Source organism: Leuresthes tenuis, unplaced genomic scaffold (assembly GCF_036924035.1).
Source record: "Leuresthes tenuis unplaced genomic scaffold, fLeuTen1.0.hap1 SCAF_9, whole genome shotgun sequence".
NCBI lineage: Eukaryota > Metazoa > Chordata > Actinopteri > Atheriniformes > Atherinopsidae > Leuresthes > Leuresthes tenuis.
Window position 1 is genome coordinate 8,288,189 of NW_027325363.1, and position 25,374 is coordinate 8,313,562.

The window sequence follows — 25,374 nt, forward strand, 5'->3', positions numbered from 1 at the left end:
TTGCCATTTGAATTTCACATCTTCCAGCATTTTTCAAAATTTTCTATTCATGATCTAACCAAGAAACGATTAATCTTAATTTTTTCCAACATACAATTCCCTCACAAAAATACTCAGTGATAGTTCATCTCTCTAAATGTTACACAAGATTGCAAATTGGCTGCACTAATAAAGACATATCTGAAATGCCAAAGGCAGTGATGCAGATCTCTGCTGGCGACAACAAACAAAAAAAATTAATTAAACACACCGGGTATCAACATATTTACTTGGTATAAAACGAAGATTGTCAAATGAATAGACATGATCCCTATAATCATTTTAAACATCTTAAATCATATGCTTTCAAACGAGGCTGACTGGTTAATTGTGTTATGAAAAATACATGTTTTTGCAATTTTTAGAACAAAAAAATATATATTGGGTACAATATTGTTTCTGAGTAATGAAACATCAGGCTCCGTTAGAGAAGAAAGACACATTTCTATAGTGTAGCTATAATATGTGTATGATAAAAATTCAAGATAGAGAAATTCTAAAATAGTTAAAGAACATTTTGGTAAGATCATAGTTTATAGTGGTAAAAATCTTCAATCAAACATGAGGTCCCATCATCACATCATCAATAACAATAAACTTATACTCACCGATTAGGCAGGTTTTTAGTGTAACATTAGATATGAAGGATAGTAAATTATGTGCAATCAACATATGACATTTTGTGTTGAAGTTACTCTGTTTATTTTACTCATAGAGGGAGGCAGAGGCCTGTTTATGATGTGGAAAGATTCACAAAAATAAAATAAGAATAAAGTGAGAGCAATCTGGCTTCTCATTCAGCTTTGTTATTAATTTTATTTTCCACCTCTTACCCCACCTGAGCCTCGTGCACTCATTGACACGCTGAATATAAAACTCCTGTGTATCCTATCTATGATCATTTCTGCTCTGCTAGCTCAGCTTCTGCTCATTTTTCAGCTATTCACACTGTGCATATTAAGCTAGTTTTCCATCTTTTTATGATTTGTCGTTAACTTTTCAATTCACCTGCCACAACTCAAGTGTTGCAACTTGAGAAAAATAAAATTCCCTCTATCACTGCTATAAAATTATGGATAAGTGTGCCTCTGAGATGCTTTTGTTTGCAATAAACATTTATGAACCACTGAGCTCTGCTTGCTAACTTAAGAGTCCATCTGAGGTGGTTCGGACTCATCAGCTGCTTCAGAAGACAGCTCCACTAGTTTCAACTGGACCTCATTTGCATCTTCACCTCTTTGCAGGCTAAAGACATCCATCCATCCATTTATCCACCTTCTCTACCCGCATAATCTAATTCAGTGATGCATAAAGACACGTTGATGACGGGAAATTTCAGGGCATAGCTACATTAGCTTTTGCTTCTAGTTTAAAAAACAGAAAAAGATTAAGCCTGTGGTCAAGTTGAACTGCTTTTAAAGTACACTTCGGTATTCTTTTTCCCTCCAGAGAAATACAAATCTATATCCTCTTACTCTTTCTGCTTCACTCAGCATCAGCATTCCACGTACAAAGACTATTACATTATAGTTAACTTCTTACTGCCTTAGTTTTCCCATTAATTAAAATGAAAAATAACACTTACCCAGTTGATTGTTGTGAAGGACTTGCGTTTCATCTTGGCTCTGAAAAGGCAGAGAGACTTTTTAATAATTCAGATAAATGTCTTCAAATAATGACCCTCATACATGCACTTTTGTTTTAACAACACAAAATGGCCTGAGCAACGATGCTGATTTTCAGCTAAATACTCTATTTTCTCTTTCTAATCACTAATGAAGAATTAATGGTTCTAAGTAAAGAATCCCCTATGGCTTATTTGGAGAAATAATGGGTGATACCACATGTCATTAGTCCTTCCTAATTGTGTGGGTTTTGTGCCTGCAGCATTTAATCTGTGAGTATTCAGCTCAATTAAGGCACGGTTCCACCTCCAGAGCTGTCAGCACACACTGCAGACCACGGAAGGATGAGCAAATCCATCATAAGCCAGGGAAACTTTGAGGGAGCATTTTCTACCTTCGACTTTCAGAGGAAATCTTTCAGTGTTGCAAGAAGCCAAGAACGTGTAAGTTCTCATTGCTTCCATAGCTCTAGAGCGAGAGTGGCACAGTATTAATAGATAATGACAAACTGAGTTTGATTTATGACTTCCTCTAGACTAACAATCATTTTACTGGCGAGCTGTCGCAGACTTCAGGGAGCTTAACTAAGTCATAAATTTACTCTCAGTGGGTGTGGTACAGGAGTTAGTGGTAACCACAGTAGTTTGATGGCAGTAGTTTCATATATCTCAGCTAATTTAGAAGACCAATTTTAATAAAAAAAAGAGCAACCTATCAATTTTGCCATTTAAAAAAAAAAAAAAAATCACATTCATTGTTTCCTGTTGCTGTCATAATAAGACATGATTTCTCTGTTTTTTCGGGTTTTTTTGTAAGGCACATTTGACATATTTTGACAAGCTTCAACGACATGGAGAAACAATATGTTCAGTCACTACACAGAAATATATTAACAGCAATCATTCATGTGAACTTCTCCAACCACACAATTTTTCCCCATTGGAGTTTGACAATATCATATCAGAGTGATTTGATTCAGTTGTTAGATGAGCTTAATTGGACTCGGTGGCATTAATCATGCACACAAGGTCGTAGCTGAACAGAAAAAGAAATCTGGGTGCCGTCTCCAGCTCATAAGACAAGAGGATTGTCTCAATATCAGATAATTACTCTCATATAAATGTATTTTCAACCTGAGGAGATTTTATAACAGGCTGTTATCGAAGAGAAGCTACTCAAAAACCTAAGGCAAGTAATCATAAAGTAAATTAAGGAGCACAGACAATGCTGTAATTTTGGCAGAGGAAACGCTCTTGTTTTTCACCCGTGTCCTCCAGCACCACTCGACTCTCCAGCAGGGAGGAAACAGTAAACCAAAGTACTGTGTCCGCCAAGCAAAAGTGATTTAACTGCTCTGTGAAACATACCCAATAATACTGGCTGTACAGTGGGAGCACATTTTTGCAAATTTTTATGTGAGGATGTGTAACACTAATTTAGATTTTAAGTTTCAAGGAGGCTTTAATGAAAAATCTCAACATCTCGTCAAACTATAGACATTCCAACACCATTATATGTCGTTTTATAACGTTCTGTCATTTTTCTGTTATGAACTGTCATAGTATGAGCTGTTTTGTCTGAAAAAAACAAGCCTCCTTATTCATTTCAGTTCGAATCCTCTTTTGGCACAGTGCAGGCTCTGCTGCAGCTGCCTCCAGCAACAAAACAGTGGGTCACCTGGCAAATAAGATGAACCTGGCACAGGCTTTTCCAACACATCAGCATCCAGCAAGTCTTGTCGTGCACATGCTCATTCTTGGCACATTCCTTTTTGCAGTGATTTCTGTGATGGTAGATGAAATAATTGTGCTGTGAATATTTTCCAGGATTGTATGTATTATGAATTGCTGTTTTTGTTTTGCTAGGTTTGGCCTTAAAACACTCAGCATTCCTCAACATGGACTTCTTAGATTGTATTTCACCCCATCACCTGCATATGCTTCCTGCATCACTGTATGCTTAATAATGCGATGCTAATTTAATGTCTGAACACCTGCTTAAGATATACTTTTGATTTGTGCTCATCAATATATTTTTTCAGATTGACATTTTTTGTCCTGGTGATTTTTTCTTTTGACAATGTACTATTAAGCCACAGGGTGCTGTAGATGTGATGGTTGTCCTCATTTAGCTTGTTATCAGTGTAGCTAAAACCCCCAAAACACAAACTATAAAGAGAAAAGAGGAACAAAATTGTGCTCAGATGTAAAGTCTTTGGCAAGGTAGTAACATCCTGAGCTTATTTCAAATTTCTTCCTTAGTGTTGACATAAAAGCTAAATATAATGTATATTTTATGTAAAATGCTTAATACAGCAGGTGCATTTGCATTCTCCATGCTATGTTTTAATATTTTGGGCATAAAAAGATTAAACGGAAATGCTATAAATTTAATTAAAGAAATAACAATTATGCTTTGGGGTGGAAATTGTTTTTATATCAATAAAAGCAAATTGCTCAATGTCATAAAAACACACAAAGTATCAACAGATACTGAACCAGAATATGGTTTCAGCCTCCCTGAAGCTTCCATTTCACTGAGGAGAAAGGAACAATAGCATGATAAGATCAAACCCTTGAAGATCTCAGGAGTAAACTGTAATATTCGTTTTATATCTAACTAGCCCTCTTTTGATTACATGAACTCTATTTCTGCAAAGGTTTCATGACACCAGACAACCAGCAGTGGATACAATGTGCATACATATGTATTCATTTTTCTGTGTATTTTGATAAAAATCTCAATAGTCTTGACAATTTATTTGGTGGACTTTTTCATTAAAAAGCTAAATCTACAACCCATATGTCAGCAAGATAAATGAAAATCAGATTTATATGGTCAAGGAGCTACTTATTAGTTCTTTCCTAAAGTCATTTTTATACCCAGGTCCTTGGTCGCACTTCATAAATTTCTTGCAGTTGGGCGACACAAAGGCTACAAATCCTTCTCTGATAAATTATCTAATATTCTGCAGCAGAGTGAACTCAAATCAGGTCTCACATAATTTTTACTATTACTTAGGGATTAATGTCTCCGCTCAGAACTTGGCTCTTTTTTACTTTCTGTGTATCTGCACTCAGGTAACATTCTCCATAATCCAATCTGACAGCAGGCTGTCAACCATTTGCAGGGGGAATCAGACACCGGTGGGTGTTAAAATTAAATTGTTGAGAGTCCACACTGTCCATCTGAAGGGGTTGGTTTCATGCTTTTGATCTGGGGCATCAGAATACTAACGTAAACAGAAAGATTGGTCCTCATGTTTAACCTAAGAAGAAACAGCACACGCAGCCAACATCTACATGTGTAAACTCCCCAAGAAAGATGTTCAGCCTACTTAATACGACTGTTATGTAATCAAGGGCACCCACAATGACAAATCCGTGATTCCTCCCTTTGATTTGGAAGCTCTTCACATACTCAGATCTGTTCCATCTCTCTGTTCCCAAGAGCACATATGTTTCACTGATGTGAATGACCCGTCAGGTCACATTAGCTTTCTGTTCACTGACAGCAAGAGTGATTGAAAGTTGCAGGATTTTGTGAAATTCGACATGTAAAAAGAAACCTGAAAGGTCAGTTTCATTTTGTCGATGGTTCCAGAGTTATTGAGCTGCTTAAGAATTAAATATTATCCCTCCACAAGGGCCGGGGGATTGGGGGGGGGGGGGGCAAAGACAAACATTTTTTTAAGACTTGTGTGTTATGAATTGATAACTTGGACCATCTGTCAATCCTCAGGCTATTGATGTCAAACTTTCCTCATAGCCCCTTTCTACATTTCAATGACTTTATTTAAAAAGCGCGTGTGTGCTTTCACTGAAAGCTGTTTACTATTAAGAAGTCCACTTAAAGCCTTAGGGCTGCATCAAACTATTACTTTAACTGACTAATAATCCTCATATAATCATTTTAGGAATCAAACAAAAAATCATTCTAAAAATATCCCATCACAACTTCACAAAGCCTCCAGAGAACTCAGTTTACCCTTCAAGCAATTCCTTACATCGTAGAAGTTGGATTTGAATGATATTTGGTAAATTTGGTCCTACACAATTAAATATTACATATTCATCCAAGTAACATAAGTGGCCTTTGTAGGCAGAGCAAAATACAGCATACTGCTCTGTGTTAAAGAGCACCTCTGTACAAAAACTATTGAACATGTCTGTGAGTCGCCTGGTTATCCAATGCACATGTTCACTCATGTGAGAATGTCCCTTCCTCATACACTGGTGTATTATGAGTCACTCCTACAATGGAGTGCACAAAGGTCAACCCTCTTTCTTATTTTGTTTTACTATAGCCTGGTATTAAAATCTATTTTGATTTTGATTTCATGTGACAGAAGCACCATTGTTGAAATTTAATGAAAAAAATAAATAAAATAAAAGTAGATAACTGCTAAATAAAATCTGGTACAACTAGTAAACACATACTTTAAGATCAACTTATGTGCAATGAAAGAGCCACATGATCAGTCTTATGACATCACTAATTATAGAGCTGTTCTGAAAAGCCCATGAGTTGGATTATCACCAATCAGAGTTGAGTTGTAAAAAGAATGAATTACCTAAACTTTGAAGCAATGGTGAAATGGTGTGAGCAATGGTAAATTCATTCATCTATTTTCTCAGCCCACTTAGAGTTGCTAGAGGCTGCAGCCTATACCAGCTGTCAAAGGGCAAGAGCCAGTGTACACACTGTAAAGGTCACAGGTCCATCCAAATACATGTTTGACTTCCTACAAACAACTTAGACTCCACTATTAACATGCATGTCTTTGGACTGTTTGAGTAAACGGTAGCACTCAGAAAAAGCATGCAGTTACATGGTAAACACACTCCAAACAGAAAAACCCTTGGAGATATTCAAGCTACATTTGAATGTCAGGAGAGTATTAATCAGAGCTTCAACAAAAATACCAGAGGTGATGTGGAATTACCTCGGAAGATCCACTGCAAAAATAGGAGCATCTGTCCACGGAGCCAAATGTAGCAGCATGTGAATTCTTTCAGCAGGATAATGATACCAAGCATGTTGCAGTGGATTGGTTTATAGGGAAGCATCTGGAATTTTTTTAATTACCAAATGTAAGCTCTATTCAATATAATAGAGAATTTTTGGTGATCTGAAAAAAGCTGGAGTAGTTTACTTTTTACAACAGCTAAACATGGCTCTAAACTATTGACTTTAGAGGGTTGGACATTATACTCAAGATATAGGATGCTAATGTCCTAATTATTATTTGTGTCAAAATTAAAATTCTTCTGCACAATACAAGTGTCAGGCTTGCATCAAATGAAGAAGTCAGAAAATTTGGAGACACCGACTGACTGTTCGAGACTGTTTAAACTGTTTTGCCTGTTCGACACTGTTTAAACTGTTTTGCCTGTTCGACACTGTTTAAACTGTTTTGCCTGTTCGACACTGTTTAAAAAAATGTATTTGTCTAATACTAAATCTAATAGCAATAGTAGTAACTATTTCAGTAGCTCATAACCTCAGCTTATTCTATGAGGAATGCAAGCCCCTGCATTTGTTAAAACAGCACTGAGTATAAAGCATAGGTAGAAAACTTTGTAAAGCTGGCTACTGTTTTTTTCAGATATTTTTTACTCTAATATTTACAATACAGACGTCCAAGATAAGTGACACTGAGTAAGTATATGTATCCAGCATAGGTAACTTGAATATGTAATGAACTGGCATAAAACGTGGTGGTTGTTGCTTTGGAAGGTATCCATAGCAACAAGCATCAAGGTTTTATTTAGGAACATGAGGCTCAAGTTTATTAATCATCCAAAATAAAAGTGAGAATGAAAGACCAGCCCTGCCACATGTGAATTTCACATTTATGAGGAAATATCATTAGCAGAATAAATTAGAAACGACTGACTGTTTAACTCTTGCAAGCTTGGTTTAATTAACAGCTCATTAAATTGGTTCAATTTCATTTTATTATTTATTTATTTATTTATTTTAATCAGAAGACATAATTCAAATCTGAGAACAAAGAATTCATTATTGTCCCAGTGATGTCCACATCACTGTCACATCACTGTCATCTTTAGTCAGCTCTTTCCAAACGTGCACATATGTACCTCTTGTTTCTTTTAGTGTGGTATAACTGCCCTCAATTAGCAGACAATGGGGTTTGAAATGTTGTTTATCAGTATAAGCAAACTCATTTTTCAATTTTTACAGATTGTGGTAAATTGTTCAATTTCCTCAAACAAACAGCCCAGGCTGATGTAAGGATGATTTGTTTTATATTATATTGTATTTTTTTTATTATATTATACCTTTCTTTTATTTTACAGGGGCACTCCAGATTGGATAGAAGACCATAGCAGAAGGGAGTTGGCTTTTCTAAGCACAGGGAAACTGTTGTCACCAGAGGTGACCAGACAGAACAAATTTGTCGACAGTAGTCCAAATGTGGTTGCCTGGAGTAACAGACAACTGTTTCTGTTGAGGGTCACATCATGCTCTGAAGCCTTTTGTTGGGAAATAAAAAAAAAAAAGAAAGGTCACATTGACAAATATTATTCAAGCTCTGATGTCTTTTCTGTTTGGATGATAACTGATTGTTTGCAGATATTCTCCCGGCAATGCCTTTGCTTTGTCCTTTGTTCCAAGGACACTATTGGTTGCATCTTTGGTCTCAGATAGTGATAGTTCAAATAATGGATGAGTAACTTAATCATTACAAATGGGAGGTCAGTAACTGAACAACTGAAGACAGTCATCTAAAGGGAACAGCTAGCTCATCTGTGGTACTGCAAATAAGCTTGAAAGTATATAAATAGCATGGTATGCTTCAGCTGTATTGCTCACTTAGTCCATGTTCCAGTTCAAAGTGCAAATAGTAAAAGCAGACTTTAATAAGGAAACTTGTAGTTTTTCATTACCAAATCACAGAAAGTAGTATCAAGAAGAGCACTGATAAGTATCTATAATGATAGTAATATCAATATCCCAACCATATCCATCTCTAATGTAAACTTCAAAAGTCAATAGTCTCTTTAGATGTTATTGGGGTCAGTACTCACCCTTCACCTCCTAACAAAGAAGTTTCTTTATGACCTGAAGCTGCGCAATGAGTTTGTTTCACATCATCTCCTCCTGTCAGTTCTTATCCAGGCAGCTGATGTCAATTGTGGAATAAATATGGGTTTAGACATTATGGAGCATCTATGATATCTTTCTCCAAAAATCTTTTGCTCTGCTTTTTTCAAGTAAAAATAGCAACACAAGTTGTGGCAAAACACAGACTTTTGTGATTCAGGATTGTGATTTTACTGAACCCTCACAAATGTACTGTACCTCTGAACTTTTCCTCACTTGTAGAGCTATATGTGAGAACTCAAATGCTTGATTCAGTAAGACTGGATATCAAACAAACGTTAACCATCAGCTCCCTGAAAAAAGTTTGCACATGGTCTGGACCCATGTGAGAAAAGCACAGGTCTTACAACTGTTAGGCATTTCAAGTGACAAGAACAACTCTTTTTCTGAAGTTCTTAGTGGATGCATAATAGTTTGAAGAGCTTGAGGACTGCTGTTATTCACGGATTATGTTGAGCTGATGGTGGATCTTCAGGTGAATACTGGCATTTTTCTAATCCCAGTAATCTGTCTCATCTGTTGAGCTGCGGTCAATGCAGAGGAGTTTTAGCAATAATTCATACCTAAAATGTCTATATCTTCTTTTAAAATGTGTCATTCTTAAAACTATCATCAGAGGTGAGGATATGTGAGAAGGTTAAGAAAAACTATTTTTCCATGGAGTGACAGCTACTTAGACTTAACAGATGATGTTTGGCAGAACACACATCAATCTCCAAACCAGCAAATGTGATGTGTTGTTAAAGGACAGCTCTTTTCCTTCAACACTAGTGATTGAGTGCACCCTGCACAGAAATGAAAAGGTATCCATAGCGTCTATCTGAGTCAGTTAACAGTGATGTCAGTTACTTTTACAATAAGTGTTTGGAGTAACTGTTGCTTCTGCTAGTGAAGCACACCTGAACAGCCTCAGGATTAATTCAAGAAAATGTTTGGATTATATCATTTTGTACAGTACAGTATCACTCAGGCTCCAACCACTCAACCTCAAACAAACTTCAACTGCCTGTTTCTGTTCTGTCATATGTTTCATTCATATTAATTTCTCTCACATCTAGTAAAACCACCAGAAGTTGACCCTTTCAGAGCAACACTTTCTTTTTTTTCTTAAAAAGATGTCTTCATGAATCTTGTAAAGACTGAAAGGCATCAAAGTCATGGGTACTACCGAGTTTAGGCTTTTCACTGGCTTAACAGGAGTGTCAGCAGGATGCTGGTATGTAATTTTTCATACTGCCTTGTCCTCCAGCATCCAGTATCTCACCATATCTCTAGGCACATAAGATAAAGGCACTTCTACTTATATAAGCAAAAGTGTAGTGTACTTGTTGTTCAGGATCTTTATAAATCCCGAAGCGACAGATAATCACAGTACCTGTGCCTCCTTTCACAAAATTCTCCATGTCACTCTTCAAAGAGAAGTAGGGGGTCTGTTTTCCATATGCAAGCCATTGTGATGTTTACAGCTATACCACACAACAGGCGCATTCTTGCCACTGGAAAGGCTCCATTGTGTTCTAATGGGATAGTGAGCTCTCTCACTAACAAATCTCCAAACAGTTACAGTAGTTGCACTAGTCTCACATGGGTTCAATCTTAATAAATCTTTTCTATCATATTTCAATATTACATTCTTGCATTCTGAGATCTGGGTTGCCACATATCTGACACTACAGGAGCCCCACGAGCCTCACATTTGAGTCCTGTACAGAGGAGCTTAGGTGTTTTTTTTTGTTTTGTTTTTGTCTACCAACTAAACAAGATCCTTTAATGACTGCTTTAATCTGCAGCCAAAATATGTGTTTTGTTTGGATGAATTAGAATGGCTGGAAGCAAAATAAAATCAGATTCAGATTGTTCAAACCATTTTTAGATTTAGACAAGTTTAGATACTGTATATAATACGATCTCAACTGCAGTATTGTGCCAAACTGTTGTTTCACAGAGCCGTCTGCATTCAACAGTAGAAGCCATTGAAAAAAAGAAAAAAAAATACAAGCAGGCTACAGGACTCACCATATGTAGATCTGCATACATCACAAGTAAACTTCAATCAATAACTTCAACAAAGCTCCGCAAGTGGAGCGAGTTAGTGAATAGAACTCAGAATCTAAAACCAGTCTAGATGGTAGAGGATGCTGTCAATAGGGAGCTCGAAGCCTGGCAAGATGGCTTCTTTTAAAAAGATGTGATCTTGTGAATCTCACACACATATGGCTGCCCCACAAGGTGAAATAAAGTAGGCCATAAAGCAACTCTGCAGAAACTCAGGAGCACCTTGAGGAATGAGATGTAATTAATCGCCTTGTTCATAAACAAGTTTCAGATAATTCATCAAATTTGTTTACTTTAGAGGCCACTAATGCATAAACATATGCTGTAAAATGTTGTATATGCAAATGACAGCAAGGTCTCCTGCCATGGCCATGATGTAATTCCATGACCCCCCCCCAACTGGAGCACCTCATTGACCTAAAAATTTGTATTCCTTTCTAATTTGTTCATGTTGTGTCTCAGCTCTAAGGAGCTTAAAAAAGGGGGGCAACAAACTGGTTCACACCTTGCAGCTGGGCTTGCTTTTAGAAAAACACATAATTGTTGAATACGACAAAAATTTAATACAGTACAGAATGTATGGCACTCTCTGTGAACGGGATGCGGTGTAACCTGGCAACACATTTTAAAAACCACTTTCAGCCCCAACTTAAGGTTAACAATGGAGGAGGTAACATAAATAGATGCTGACAAGTTTTTTAAGTGTTTTTTGCAAACTTTCGAGTGTCCAAATAGATATGATATAACTGTTATAACTCCATAAATCAGTTTCTCAGCCATTATGGTGGATGTCTTCCACCACATTACACATTGCTTTTATTCCTGATTATATTTTATTGGTGTGAAAAGTCCTCTCATGGGTTACTTCTCCAGAAGGGATACATTTAAAATCTTTGCTTTTTTTAATTTTATATTTTCCTTTATAGAAAAGAGAGATGCTTCCTAATGATTTTAAGGAAAAACTGAATCACTTTTTGTTTAAAATAGAGATCAATGTCTTTATAGACTTCTTGTGCATGCTATCTAAAGAACCATATTTTCAGGATTAGTATTTTTTTAATCTCACAGACATCACTCTTGAAGTTTACCTGAAGACATCAGCACCATTTAAAGCGAAATGGCAAATTTTCTCAGCAGGGAGAGAATTAGTTGACATCAGTGAAAAGCGAGAAAGTAATTTCCCATTTTTGTGATGCTAAGCACATCTGCCAGGAGGCTTACTGTCAACATCTTCTCACACCAATAGGAAGTGGAGCAACTGAATTGGTTAATTATTTATAAAGCAGCAACTGCAGACTACAGAAAATGTGAGAGTGAGAAATTCATCATGAATTTAAGGAAGACCTGGACTTTTGCTGAGCAAATCAAACTTCTTGAGATTAATAATCAACATATTGAAAAAAAAAAGAATGATAAACACCAGTCTGAGGGTTGTCTCAAGACTTGTTTTCACACATGAAATAAAGGAAAATAGGAGTGGACTGTTTTTCTTACCTGTGAGCCTTTTCCTGAGCTGCCAGCAGCAAAATTAATCAGAACTAAAAGAAGGAAGAGAAATTTTATTTTAGATTACTGCACAAAAATGTAAAAAGTGAAACTTATAATCAAGAGTTACTGTTGGATTTCCGAGAGCATAGCATGCCATTCATCCATCCCGATTTGTAATTAGAGCCCAAAAAGCATATCATTGCATTGCTATTGAATCAAAGACATGAACATTTTCGAAGAGCAATTTTAAATGAACACATCAAAAAACAGCAGTGTCCCTAATGCAATATATCATATCAAATCACTCCCTTCACCCTTACATCAATCGGTCTAAGATCTGTCTTCAATTGATTTAAAGAGAGAAACAGTTAAATGATCTCTTCTGAAATGCTGAAGAAGCCATTAGAGGGCCACTGAGAGCAGTGATTCTAACTGAAACACAGCAGAGTTGTTTTCAAGGAACAAGCTGGCTGAAATTCCCGCTGTGGTTTAAAATCTAAACGCGAAGGCACAAAAAAAGTCGAGATTGAATGTTCATACTTCATAAGATTGATACAACCTCTCTTACTTTGATTTTATGGCCCAGTCGGCACTAATTTGGTCAGATATTAATTCTATCCATTGCAAAAGACCCTTCTCCTTGAATTATTCAAGAGCTGAGTTAAATTCAAAACACCTCTGAGAGCAAAGCCACCAGCTCAGAACAAATGAGCACAGTAATTAACCTAATTATCTTAATCATTAAAGCACAAAGTAACAACACTCTTGTTTCTTGGTGAAGAAAGTGAGTTTTCAAACAAATTTGCCAACCAAGATGAAGGAATAACTTTTTTCTTTTGCATTTGTTTCAGCAAGAATGCATAGACGAAATTTACAATACAGAACAAAATAGTATGGACTGAAAAGTGTTTTTTTGAGAACAGGACAAACACAATATTAAACAGCTGCTGATAATTAAAAAAAAAAAGAAATCAAAGATAAATTAAATGACAAACAAACAGAACCAAGACAATGAGTCTTACATTTTATGTTTTTAATAGTTACGAATGATATCAGTAACAATATAATTGATTTCCACCTGTGATAGCTTTGTTGCTAAGAGAACTAAATTTTTATACCAGGAATAACTACAAAAGCAGTTTTGGAGCTTGGTTTTGCGTACTGTCCGCCAATTTTAGCAATACAAAAGTGAGTAAAATCAACACTGAGTTCTGACCTTACTTATGCAACCATCTAGCTACAGGCCATGGTATATTTACAGTTGTCACAAAAAAAAAGAAAAGAAATTCCAGTATGTCATATAAAGATTTGTGTTTAACAACTTATTTGAGATTTTTAGATTCCATTTATTATTTTTGACCACCACCTTTTAAAAAAAAAACTGAAATTAAAAAATAAAATCTGGCAAGTCACTTCTTCAGAGTTATTTGGGTTTATAATCAAAATCTTATTGCAATGGTGGTTTGGGACAGGGTGATGTGGATGCTGTACCAGAAAGAGAGCCAAGATGAAAGGCAAAGCTGTTCATTTACAAGTCAATGCACATTCCAACACTCACCTATGGTCATGAGCTGTGAGTAGCAACCGAAAGAACGAGATTGCAAATACGAGCAGCCGAAATAAGCTTCCTCCAAAGGGTGTCGAGATAAGGACCTCAGTCACCCGGGATGAGCTCAGAGTGAAGTTGGTGCTATTTTGCACTGAAAGGAACCATTTGAGGTGGTTTGGACATCCATATAAGATGCCTTCCAGACGCCTTCCAGGGTAAGCGTTTGAGAAATCTCACAACAGGAGGATGCCTCCAAGAATTGCTGGAGAGGTTATGTCTATGAGCTGACTTGGGAATAGCTCTGTCTACCCTGGAAGTATTGCAGGAGGTAGCTTGGAGGAATTCCAAGAAAGCCTCTATCATTGTTGTTTATGCCACCATGTGCAAGAGGTTCTAAACATTCAAGTTTGTTAAGTTGAACACCTACTGTTGAATGACAGCTGGTAACGCAGTATGCTGGTACTTTATTTCTGAACAAAGACCACGAAATATGATTGAAAGCTGTACAAAGTAGTAGGGTGACATTGCATGTAAGTTAAGGGGTGTTGGACTGGTCACCAGTCCATCACAGGGCAGTCCAAAGTAACAGTACCAGTAAGAGCTCTGAGCAATCATGTAACTAGAGGCTGTGGTGCAATTACAGTTGTTGCAAAAAAATAAATTAAATAAGTTCCCGAATTTCATATAAAGGATAAAATTAATATACAGTAAAGAATAAAAAATTTAGATGACATTGCTTCCCTTTTTTTTTGTTCTGTTTGTTGAGAAACAAAAAAGCCAATTTATACCAAACGCATTACGTTATTTCATCAAACCCTAAGAGCATGGTGGGACTCACAAACAGAAAATCTGCAAATCTTTAACTCCACAGAGCGAACAGAGTGATCGTCATCTGGCATCGTAATGTCAGCGGGCATTAAAAATGCAACATTTGGCATGAAACGAGGCTTCCTACAGGAATACATTTGTGTTCACAATAAATTCTGCTACATCTGCTCAAACTCCTTTTCACACCCCAGAAAATGAGTGGGGGAATAACTCAAACAGGGACTCAAATAATGCCAGCACTGCTGATGGGAGCATCTCCATCTCATCGCCTTTTCATCCTGCATCATCAGGTCTGTAAGTTTCCAGTCATGTTTTCAATTGAGCCACACTGAGAGGACGATGCTTGCTTTGATTGCATAAGTCTGGAAATCACTTAACAAAATAAAAGCTCTGAGTGGTTTTGCTAAACGTTTTTGAACAATCTGTTCAATTTGCATAGCCATTGTAACAAAAGCAGACACCCAGAGTAATTATCCAGGAAATAAATACTGTGCTCATAACAGTGATTGGTATCAAGGCATCAAGTTGGGTGTATCCGAGGTGAAAACAAAAGATCTGACGAACAAAAGCTGCAGTTGGTGCACACTTTATTTTAAGGTTCTACTGAGAGCCACTTAATTCTAATGAACTTTTAGTCTTAAACATAAAAGTCTCTCTTGAAATTAAGTAATAGTTCGCTTATTTGACAGCTGCTCCATTTCTCACTGAACGTTCCGTTTCATCCAGAATTTAATGAGCACAGAGGGAGACAGAAAAAAATAGACACCACATGAAAGTGCTTTGATGTCGCTAAATCCCATTAACAATGGCAGCTATGCAGGTGAATTATATTAACTTGAATGCAAATTAGCAAACAGAAGCAGCATTAAAAGTGCTTTGACAATCTCAAAGTCCTTGTGGAGTATTCAAAACAAATGAGACGACGAGAAGCTTCCAAACAGAATGAGTAGCGTAGACCCTGAACTGAGCTGAAACAGTTCAGAAAAACAAAGTTAATCTGGGAAAACAATAACATCTAAAATCACTTTAGCTGCACAGCGCTGATATGTATTGCACAGCTGCCATCCACAAACCACTTCTGAGACCAATGAGCAAACAATCTGAGGGCCATTAAACTCGGATTCAGCTCTTACCCACCTTCTATATAACCACAGCGAACAGCTTCATCCCTCGAGTTTACACAAGAGTGCTGCTGAAGACAAGTAAACATTCAGAAACATCAAACCAGAAATAAATGATGAGATGATATGATACCTAAATTCCTCAGATGTTGAGAATAACAGGGATTCAGATTTTCATGTTGTTCTGTTTCTGGCATTAACAGTGCTCTGAAATCAAACACAAAGTACATTTTCACCCTGCTTTAATCATGTAAATGATTATGGCTGCACAGTTTTTTTTAAAGTCATTATTCACCACTGTATAAATGCAGACTTCAAAAGGGTTAGCTGTGGCTTTTAGCAAACCGCTCAGCTCAGGACACCTAAGAATAACATTCATATCCTACCATACCACAATATTATGACTGATATCAATGTTTCAATGCAACAACTTAGGAACATATATACAGCAATGAAGAAAGAGTAGGGAAAAGGGTTGTGATAGTAAATATGATATCAGCTAATAAGTCTTTCTACCTTTTGATGTTAACTACAACAATATCTTGTCATTTTAATTTGGGAGCTTCTGTTGCATAACCTAACCCATTATCAGGACCATTCTATAAATGCAATCAGAGTAGAAAAGTATGGGCCAGTAGATACCTGCTATACATTGGGCTATCTTGTGTTGATGCATTATCTAGACAACCATCAAAATGGCAAATAGCAACATAACGATAACGTTGTTCAGCCTAATCGTGATTTTTTTTCTTGACCTTAACCTGCTGATTTTTATTTGTAACCCTAACCAAGAAATTTTAGTGGCCAAACCTAACCAGGAAACTGTTTGGTAGGGTAAAGAAGGGTAAAAGAGCAAGTAAAAACAAAAGAGTGAATGAAAAAAAATAAAGAAGTAAAGAAACAGTTACTGTCTCATATCCCTCTTTCAAATTTTCAAATTCTTGGCACAAAAAAAACAGAGTTGTTAACCCACCACTGTTCCTCCTTGCAATTCACACACGTAAAACATGGGAGGCTCAGCCCTGCATCACTGTGTCGTTTCGTTGCTGAGTGACGACAGCACTGTTGGTTAGAGTGGCACTCTCCACATTGCCAGCTTCATGTGTGTAAGCACACATGAGAAGGGATCATTTTGCCTCCATTACTATCTTCCTTGGCAGATCAACTTCAACCCCCTGTTCGCCCGTGTACTTTAACACATCACATGATGCGCAACGAAGGAGCATCAGTCCTGACTTGAAAGGGTATATGTGAAAGAGGTTATGGTCTCAAACTGGTGTCCAATGGATGAAATGCATTCTCTGGTTCCATCGGTCCACTGTCATTTGTACTAATGTGGTCAAGAAAACATTGTGGTGTTTCCTCCATTTATATGAATGGGTACTAACAGGCAGAATAAGGTTTGGGCCCATGTGTATGGTACGAAGACGCGCTCATAACACCTACAGAATGATATAACAACAACAACCAGACATTCCGCATACGCAAGATCCAGTAAACAATATTTTCAATGTAACAAAGCTGCTGCATCCATGCACAGATTTAGTGCAAAGTGGAAATTATAATACAATAAACATTATTTATATGCACTCCCCTGTTTATATAGGGCAAGCACTGGATGCAACTAAATTTGCATTATTTATATGAGCACTTTAAAAATTATTATCTTTAAAGTGCCCATTTTGTCAGACCAACAGTTCAAAACCTACAGAGGTATAAAACAGATATCCGCACATTTCAGAATCACACAATTATTAGATAGAACTGTTGCTGATTATTGGATTTTTCTTCTAATTGGTTCAAAGACCTAGCACAGCATTTTTTTCTTTTCACCGTAACTGAAAATCAAGCCTTTCAATAGGAACCATTTTTGCAGACCTACCAAAAAAAATGTCAATCAATCAATGCAGAAATTCAGGATTTATTACTGTGAACTTTCATCCCTGGTGATCATAAAATAACAATACAGTCTGTACATCTTTCACTCTTCCAAGATGCTGGTAATTCTTCCACTGACACACTGTAGCTACAGACACAGGAACCTCTAATATTATAAAAGCACATCCTCAAAAAGAGTTGGCACAGACGGCTCAAGAAATAATGCATCCGATTTGTATTTTTGAGAATTGCACTGCAAACTATTAGGCATGCAATAGACGCTGGCTTCATCTGACAATGTGTCATATCAAATTTAAAGTTTATATTCTGGCTCAAGCATCGCCAGCAGGCATGGGCCCATACTAGCAACTCTCAATTCAGTCAGAGCTGTGAAGCGGTTTCTAAATGCTATAGCTTTGAATTTAAATATAGGCTATGTAAGCTGTTTTTCACCTAAGCTGTTAACACCTTTCACAAGCCATAATTCAAGAACAATAACTGAACTTCACAGAACAAAAAAAACAAACATGTGCTTTATATTTGCTGTTTTTGCAACATAAAAAGTGTGATTTTCAGCAACATACACCAATTTAAACTGCAGAGGAACTGCAGTTCATGGACTACTGCACAGGAATTTGTGTGGTGTCTGACCATTGGCCATTAGATACTTTGTGATTCAGCCGTAAGAATTTCAAGACATTCACAACACTGACCCACACTCCAGCACAGCTTACTATCAGTTTGTAATTATTCTGTTGTTATTGGATACTTTTGCCTGAAAAAATGTTGTTAATGGAAAACTTAACTTTGTCTTTGAAGTCCGTTGTGGATAAAACCCTGTCCCACAGTATAAGACATTAATCATCACAATAACTAAAACATTTCTAGTTTCCGAACATATCAGTTGATCTTGTTACACGTTCCTTCCAGCACTAATCTTTTTATTGACTGAAGCCTAACTGGAGTTCTAATCAAACAACAGAGGCTTCCAGACACCCACTTGTTCCTTAGCTAAAAGCTGGTATTTCAGTGAACGGTTGGAGAGGCAAGCTCAGAGCTACATCAGCAACTGCACTGCAAACTTCTCTTGAATCCAAGACCTCCTCACCCCAACGCCCAGGGTGACTTCATCCTGCCAGCAGAGAAAACTCAACATTGCTTTGATCTCGAGAAGGAGGAGGATCCGGGGCACTCCTCTAACAAAGTGAAAATTGCCTTTACTCGTGTAACTAATGAAATTCTAAAAAACTGGCAGTGCTTATGCATGTTAAAACAGCTGAGTTGAAACTCATGTGTATCAGCAGAAACAGCTTTGTTCAGGGTACAGTCCACGGCACATGATAATAACTTCTTAGATGTGTGCTTACTCCATGCTGAGAAGCAGGATTATTGCAAACGTTGTAAAAAATTATGATTATGATCATAAGTAAGACAAAGTTTTTGTTTTTTTCTTAAATAAATCTTATTTTAATGTGGAAATAATCTTTTCTACATAAAAAGTCTTGGCTTGATGCAAGTGATTCTCTCACAGGTTTGTAGGGATATTGCCATTTCAGATGTGTGTATGTCCAAGGTCCTATTGATCCATCCATCATTTTGTATATCCACTTCATCCTGGGCTTGGCCACAGGCAGGGTCTGGAGCCTTTCCCAGCTGTCATTGTACAAGAGGCAGAATTCAGTGTGGTCAGATCGCCAATTCATCACAGGGCTAACAAAGAGACAAACGAGAGAAACAACCATATATGCTTACTCCCACAATCTAGAATCCCCAAATAACTTAACATGCATGTCTCTAAGCCTTGGGAGGAAGACTACTCAGAGTAAACCCTTGCAGGTACAAGGGGAACACGCAAACATAGAAAGGCCCAGGCTAAGATGTGAACCACTGAGATGACAATGCTAACCATCACACAAATGTGCCAACTGGTTACTGTCAGACTTGATATGTACATGCTTCCCTTGAATCATAAGTAGACAGCTCTAATTACAGACATGAAAACAAGAAGGACACATTCTGATCAAATCACTCCTGCCACATTTCAGGCATTTTCACATATGAGCACCAGAGTCATTTGAGAGAGTCTGCAGACAATTTGATCTGGTCTTTTTCCGTAAAGGCTGTTCACACAAGCACATCACAGCGGGTGGGTTTCTGCTGTGGATGCGAAAGTGAGTGTGGGGGAATGGGTGTTTAAAATGTGCTGGAGGCAGCATGCAATGCAGAAATCATGCTGTGGAAATTTTCTTTACAACAAGTCGAAAATAGCAGAAGAGGCTCTTTATAATGCCGATTTAAGTATTGCATGTATTGGTATGTGTCCGCAACAGCAGCGAGTGAGAGGAAAACAGCATGCAGGTCAGCAGAAAGGACAACTTCATCAGCACATACACACACTCACTCTCACAGCAGTTGCAAATGCTTTGGAGTATTTGCTGACACATTTGTACATTGTCTCATTCGCTGATGTACTGGAGATTTTACCAGGGAGATGGGTGGAAAATCTCTGCAAGGAGTCTGGAATGAATGTTGCAGACATTTGCATTCTCATATGCCACTGTTCGGGAACATCACCAGAACATTTCAGGACTCCAGGGCATGTGAAAGTGGCTTCAGAGGTTGTATGACACACTTGTGGCTACATTCTTGTAACAGTTAGAACTAAAATGGATACTTGGCCATGTTAAGGGATCACCCTCACATCCACTGCATAAAATAATCTATTTGTTTGCATCCAAGTGGTGCCATAAATTGAAGTACATAACATGCACTAATGTTGACTTCTTCTTTAATAGAGTAAACACAGAAAATACAGTTCTCTTCTACCTGCAGCCGGAACAGAAAGCTACTGCCATCAGTTGGTTAGAGTCTATAATAAATTAGTTTTTCATAAATGGAAATTATTCACATGTTGATTACAAAATAAAGGTGGGAAATATGATCTGATTGAAAGTGGTCACTTTAAACACATGTGGGAACACATTTTAATGTCAACTGTGTACTTAGAGGTGTCCATTTGACTTTTAGTCCCCCAGAACGCACTTTATTACCAGGTCTAAACAAGGCCCAGGTATGTTGTAAAATGTGAATGAGCTTCATGAACAAACTAAAAAGAATTAAAGGTGTTATGTAATAAATAAAACGATCCTTTAGTTTAATAAACAACTAAGGCCCCGTTATTTCTGCCACCTTTGGCCACTGCAGTGGCAACACACTCCCATCTGTGTTTGGCCTTCTTTGTCAAACGTCTACTTCACGTAATTGTTGGCTGGCTTTAATCTCCTCTAACATCTGATCCAGTCTTGTCTGGAAAAAAATTCTCTAAAATGTCTCTATCTGTACAGGGCTATTTCTGACTATAAATCCTCTTCTGTGTTGGCATATTGCACAGTAGGTGTCATCAGGTCAAGTTGATTTTTGAAACACAGCTGTATAAACAAGGTTTTCTTCAAAGCTCAGCATCTTTTATGAATGAGATGCAAGTGAACCGTTAGAAATTATCTTAAGACTAATTTTTGAAGCGTCATTCTTATGAACAACGCTTTTAAAAAGGAGGTTGTTGTGCTGTGGTGGCTGGGGGGCTGCTGGCCCCCTGGTGTGCCCGCTGCACTACACCCCAGCGGAGTTGAGGGAGGGAGGACGTGTGGATGTATGGGACGTGAAAGTGTGTGTGGTAATGATTGGGCCTGGATCTGGGACTTGCTGTCGCCTGGCCTGGCCTGGCCTGCCTGTGCTTCTCCCGATGGGGGGGCAGCATTGCCTCTCTCCGCTGCTCGCGACTTCACCCACCTGTGGGCACGTCTTGGCTCCCAGGGCACTTGGCCAGGGGTGCTGGGGCAGGCGCTGACCCACTGCGTGGCTGTCTGGGGCACTTGGCCCTCCTGGGTATTGGGTGGGGCCTCTGCCGGGGGGTTTGGGTGCGCTCGGGCTCCCGGGGCCCGGGTCCAGTGCACGGCCCATGTCTGGGCGGCTGGGACCTGGCGGGGTCGGTGGGCTGTTGCCCCTGGCTCTCTGAGGGCCTCTGCCCTATGCTTATGGGGGCTCTATCCGGGGGCTTCCTCTGCCGTCTTCTGGGTGGATGCGTGGTTGTCCCTGCGGTGGGCTTCCTGGGTTCTGTGCTCCGTGGGGGCTGCTGGTGGCCTGGGTCTTGTGGCCCTCTCTGCCTGCTTCTGATTGCTGGGGGGGGGGCTGTGGATTGTGGCCCTGTACACTTATACACTCATAACTAACCACGGTTACCATGTAGATCCTGTGCCATGGGTGTTGCATGTTCTCACACACACACACACACACACACACACACATTCATTAGCCCAGTAGCATGCTCGCTAAGCAGTTGATGTGTTATCATGTCGTCTCAGGTCATCTATCCACAGCTGTGTTGTATGCGATTACCGCTTCTTGTGCTTGTTTTTGTTTGTTTGTGTGTTTGTTTTTTCTCTGCTTGTCTGCTTTCAGGTGCTCCTAGTGGCGCTAAGGCTGGATTCCCCTCAGAGGCCATGGATTGTTGTCTGTTTTGTTTTTTACAGGTGTAGCAGCTGGTTGTCTGGTTTTTGTTTCTATTTTTGTTCTGTTTCCTCTTCTTTCCTCTTCTTCTTTCCTTGTCCCCCGGTCCGGTTCAGTTCTATTACATGTTATATATTGTAAACAAAAATAAATAAATGGGCATCAAGGGGAGCTTTACATTTATAAAACTTCCCTTGGCAAAGCAAATCTGTTTGGCATCAAAGGTATTCAGACTACATTTCTGCTGCCATAATGCTGAACAGGACAAGGGGAAAAAAAAAAAAAAAAAAAAAAAAAAAAAAAAAAAGAAAAAAAAAAAAAAAAAAAAAAAAAAAAAAGGAGGTTGTTGAACTCCCAGAAAAATAATACCAGATGGTTCAATAAAGTGTAGCAAAAGAAAAATATTTTTTACAGTTTACACAAGATTAGGTACCTGATATCAGTTTCTTAACTGTGACCTACATTTTATGTATAAATAAATTAAAAAAATTCTGTCAAAAAAAACTACAACTGATCACCTATTAATTTCTTTTTTACTTAGGTTTTTATCTAGGACTACAAAAAACTATTTTGATTGCTGAATTAAACATGCCACATTCATAAGTTACCTTTAATGGCTGTCTAAGCCCTGGTTTGTTTTGGGCCACAGATCTCTTTCCTTCCAAATTCTAAAACTTGTGACCACAGCTGTCGGTCAGAATAAACATTGTTGTTTGATTGTCTGAGAGATGTGCTCTGTGCCTCAGCTTTTTCCTCACCACTATATCGTAAATCAAATTCTCAATCTTTTCCAGTGTCACTGATTCCAGCTGTCTTGAAGGGGTGGGAATGTGGATGTCTTTTATAGATGGAGAAAAATGGTCATCTGTAACTAAAATTCAGATGCTAAAAAAGGCAATAGCCTCAGAAATGAAAATGTCAGCAAGTGGCTAACCAATCTTTTTTTAAACCAAGTTAGAAAAAAATAAAATCGACTGCAATACACCTTTCTCATCATCAGATAATAGAAATCACCTCCAATGTTCACCAATGCGCCATTTAAGAATTTTATCACACTCACAAAAGCAGAACATGAGTCATTAAAATCTTTGTCTGCTTAAAAGGTTGAGTCCACACTGCACAACTGTCCTGTTTCCACACCTGAATCAACAGGCGAATGCAGATTGTGTGGAGCCACCACAGGTACAATTGAAATGCATCACATGTGGACTAAAAAACTGTGAAGTGACGTCACACAACTTGCTTTCTTATCAACTTTGTCATACTCCACTGCAAACCGCTCCAGTGCACATCAGAAATGATACTCTGTTAAAATTTCATGGACAACATAAGTGAAAAACAGCACCCCAATGTCACCAAACTGGCAACTCTCCAGATCTCAGTCATGCTGATATTAGGTCTATGAATATCACTCATGGGGGAGAGGAAACAGCCTTCTCAGAGTGTAATGGCCAACCAAACGGCCTGACTTGGTGCCAAACACACAAACAGTTTTTCTTTGTGCACAGGCTTGATTACAGCACAGGCCATGGCTGCTCACATCTTACTTTTGACACATCTTGAATAATTCCAGCATTTCATGCCGATCCTGTTGAAACTGACATGTTTCAATTTTCTGAATTGTAAGGAACAATTAAAGATGAAAAGTGGTCCTGAATTATATAGTGACCACTTTCCCTGCATTATGAGCAGACTGAATAAAATGGTAAATAGAAAAAGGACTTTACAATAGATGAGCATAATAAAGTGTAAAGCGAGCAGAGAAATAATGCCAGTGTGACTAAGTGGAGGTTAAAAACTAATTATCCTTGGTCAAATTCAATTAATAATAAATCTGTGTGACCAAGAATAATTTCTTGCAGCATTAAGATTATACTCTTATAATATTTTATAATGTCTTGGGGCATCTTCTGGTTCAGACGTTGCTCTCTTTAGTAACATATTTTCAGAACCTTGTGGAAGAAAGGGTAGACCATATCCTGTCTGCATTTATCTTACTCTGCTCAAATGGACTTATGCATGGTGCACTGGGCAGAGGCAATACTGGTCACTCAGTAGAAATCTCTCCACAAATGCTGCCACATATTGCATGCTGATCCCTGCTATTCCAAATGGAAAAGGCTCATCGTTTACAGTCAGTATATCTGTGTGTGTATAATATGTGCAAGATCATTATGGGTGTAAGAATCTTAATTTTCAAAGTCACTACTATGTTAAAATATTTTGCTGCTACATTTACATTCTTGCCCAGATAAACAGACTTCAAAGCAGGTGGAAAAAGTGTCATTCATATATATTTTGTTTATTTAAAAAACTTCTAGAATGGCACACACTCTTTCAATAGCTTGATAAGTCTGTTTATTTTGACACATTACAGCGTCAAAAGCTTAATAAAAATACAAATATATGAGTTAATTTACGACTTGTTACTAAATTCCCCGCAAAGAGGTTGAGTGACAAAGAAAACAATAACTTGGGAGTTTCTGGGAGACACAACCGGAGGTGCATTGATCCTCAGCCTCGACTCCTGCCAGCTCAGCGTCGATGTGTGAGGAAGAAGCAACACTGTTTGTCGCGATGATTGGACAGACTCCAAATCAAACACCGCTACTCAGACAGAGACGGTTTCCACATATTTTCATGCGATTAACACGATAATAAGCCTACAGTCACCGCTCCGCACAAACACGCATGGCTGTCGTTAAGAGCAAAACGCCTGCAAACTCCTCGGGAAGTTGAGGCGGATCATGGCTCCGCACTTCTCAAACAGTTATAAAAAATGTCCTCAGTTTACAGCAGCTGGAATTATTACTAATCTTCTTTCCAAACACAGGCTTCTCCCTTCGAAACAAGACGAAATGTTTACTGTTGGAGCGCCGTTACGTCCCTCTCAGCTGCTTGCTCCAGCACCCTGACATGAGGATTAGAAAGTAAAGTGAGCACTTACGGAAGGAGAAGAAAATCAGACATCCTGCCACTTTGTGTCCGATGTGTGGGCAGCACGACAGCATCCTGGGAGAGTCCTGTGACTAATGTAAGCGGTGGGGAAAGCTCGCGGTGCATGGGCTTTCTGACAGTGTTAAAAAATAAAACAACTGGGGTTATGCCTTATCACAGTTTCACGGAAAACGGGAAGTGGGTTTGTGCTGTGGTG

At 38.2% G+C, this 25,374-nt stretch overlaps 1 protein-coding gene across 1 annotated transcript in view; it reads right to left on the reverse strand.

Moving 5' to 3' along the window:
- b3glcta (beta 3-glucosyltransferase a) overlaps window positions 1-25,374 on the reverse strand; it is a 67,463-nt gene extending 42,089 nt beyond the window's left edge. Inside the window, exons 1-3 of the mRNA XM_072392161.1 lie at window positions 25,168-25,374; window positions 12,345-12,388; window positions 1,625-1,664 (exon numbers count right to left, since the gene is read on the reverse strand). Coding sequence (XP_072248262.1) covers window positions 1,625-1,664; window positions 12,345-12,388; window positions 25,168-25,231 — 148 coding nt within the window. The 5' untranslated portion in view covers window positions 25,232-25,374. The remainder of the gene's footprint in view (window positions 1-1,624; window positions 1,665-12,344; window positions 12,389-25,167) is intronic.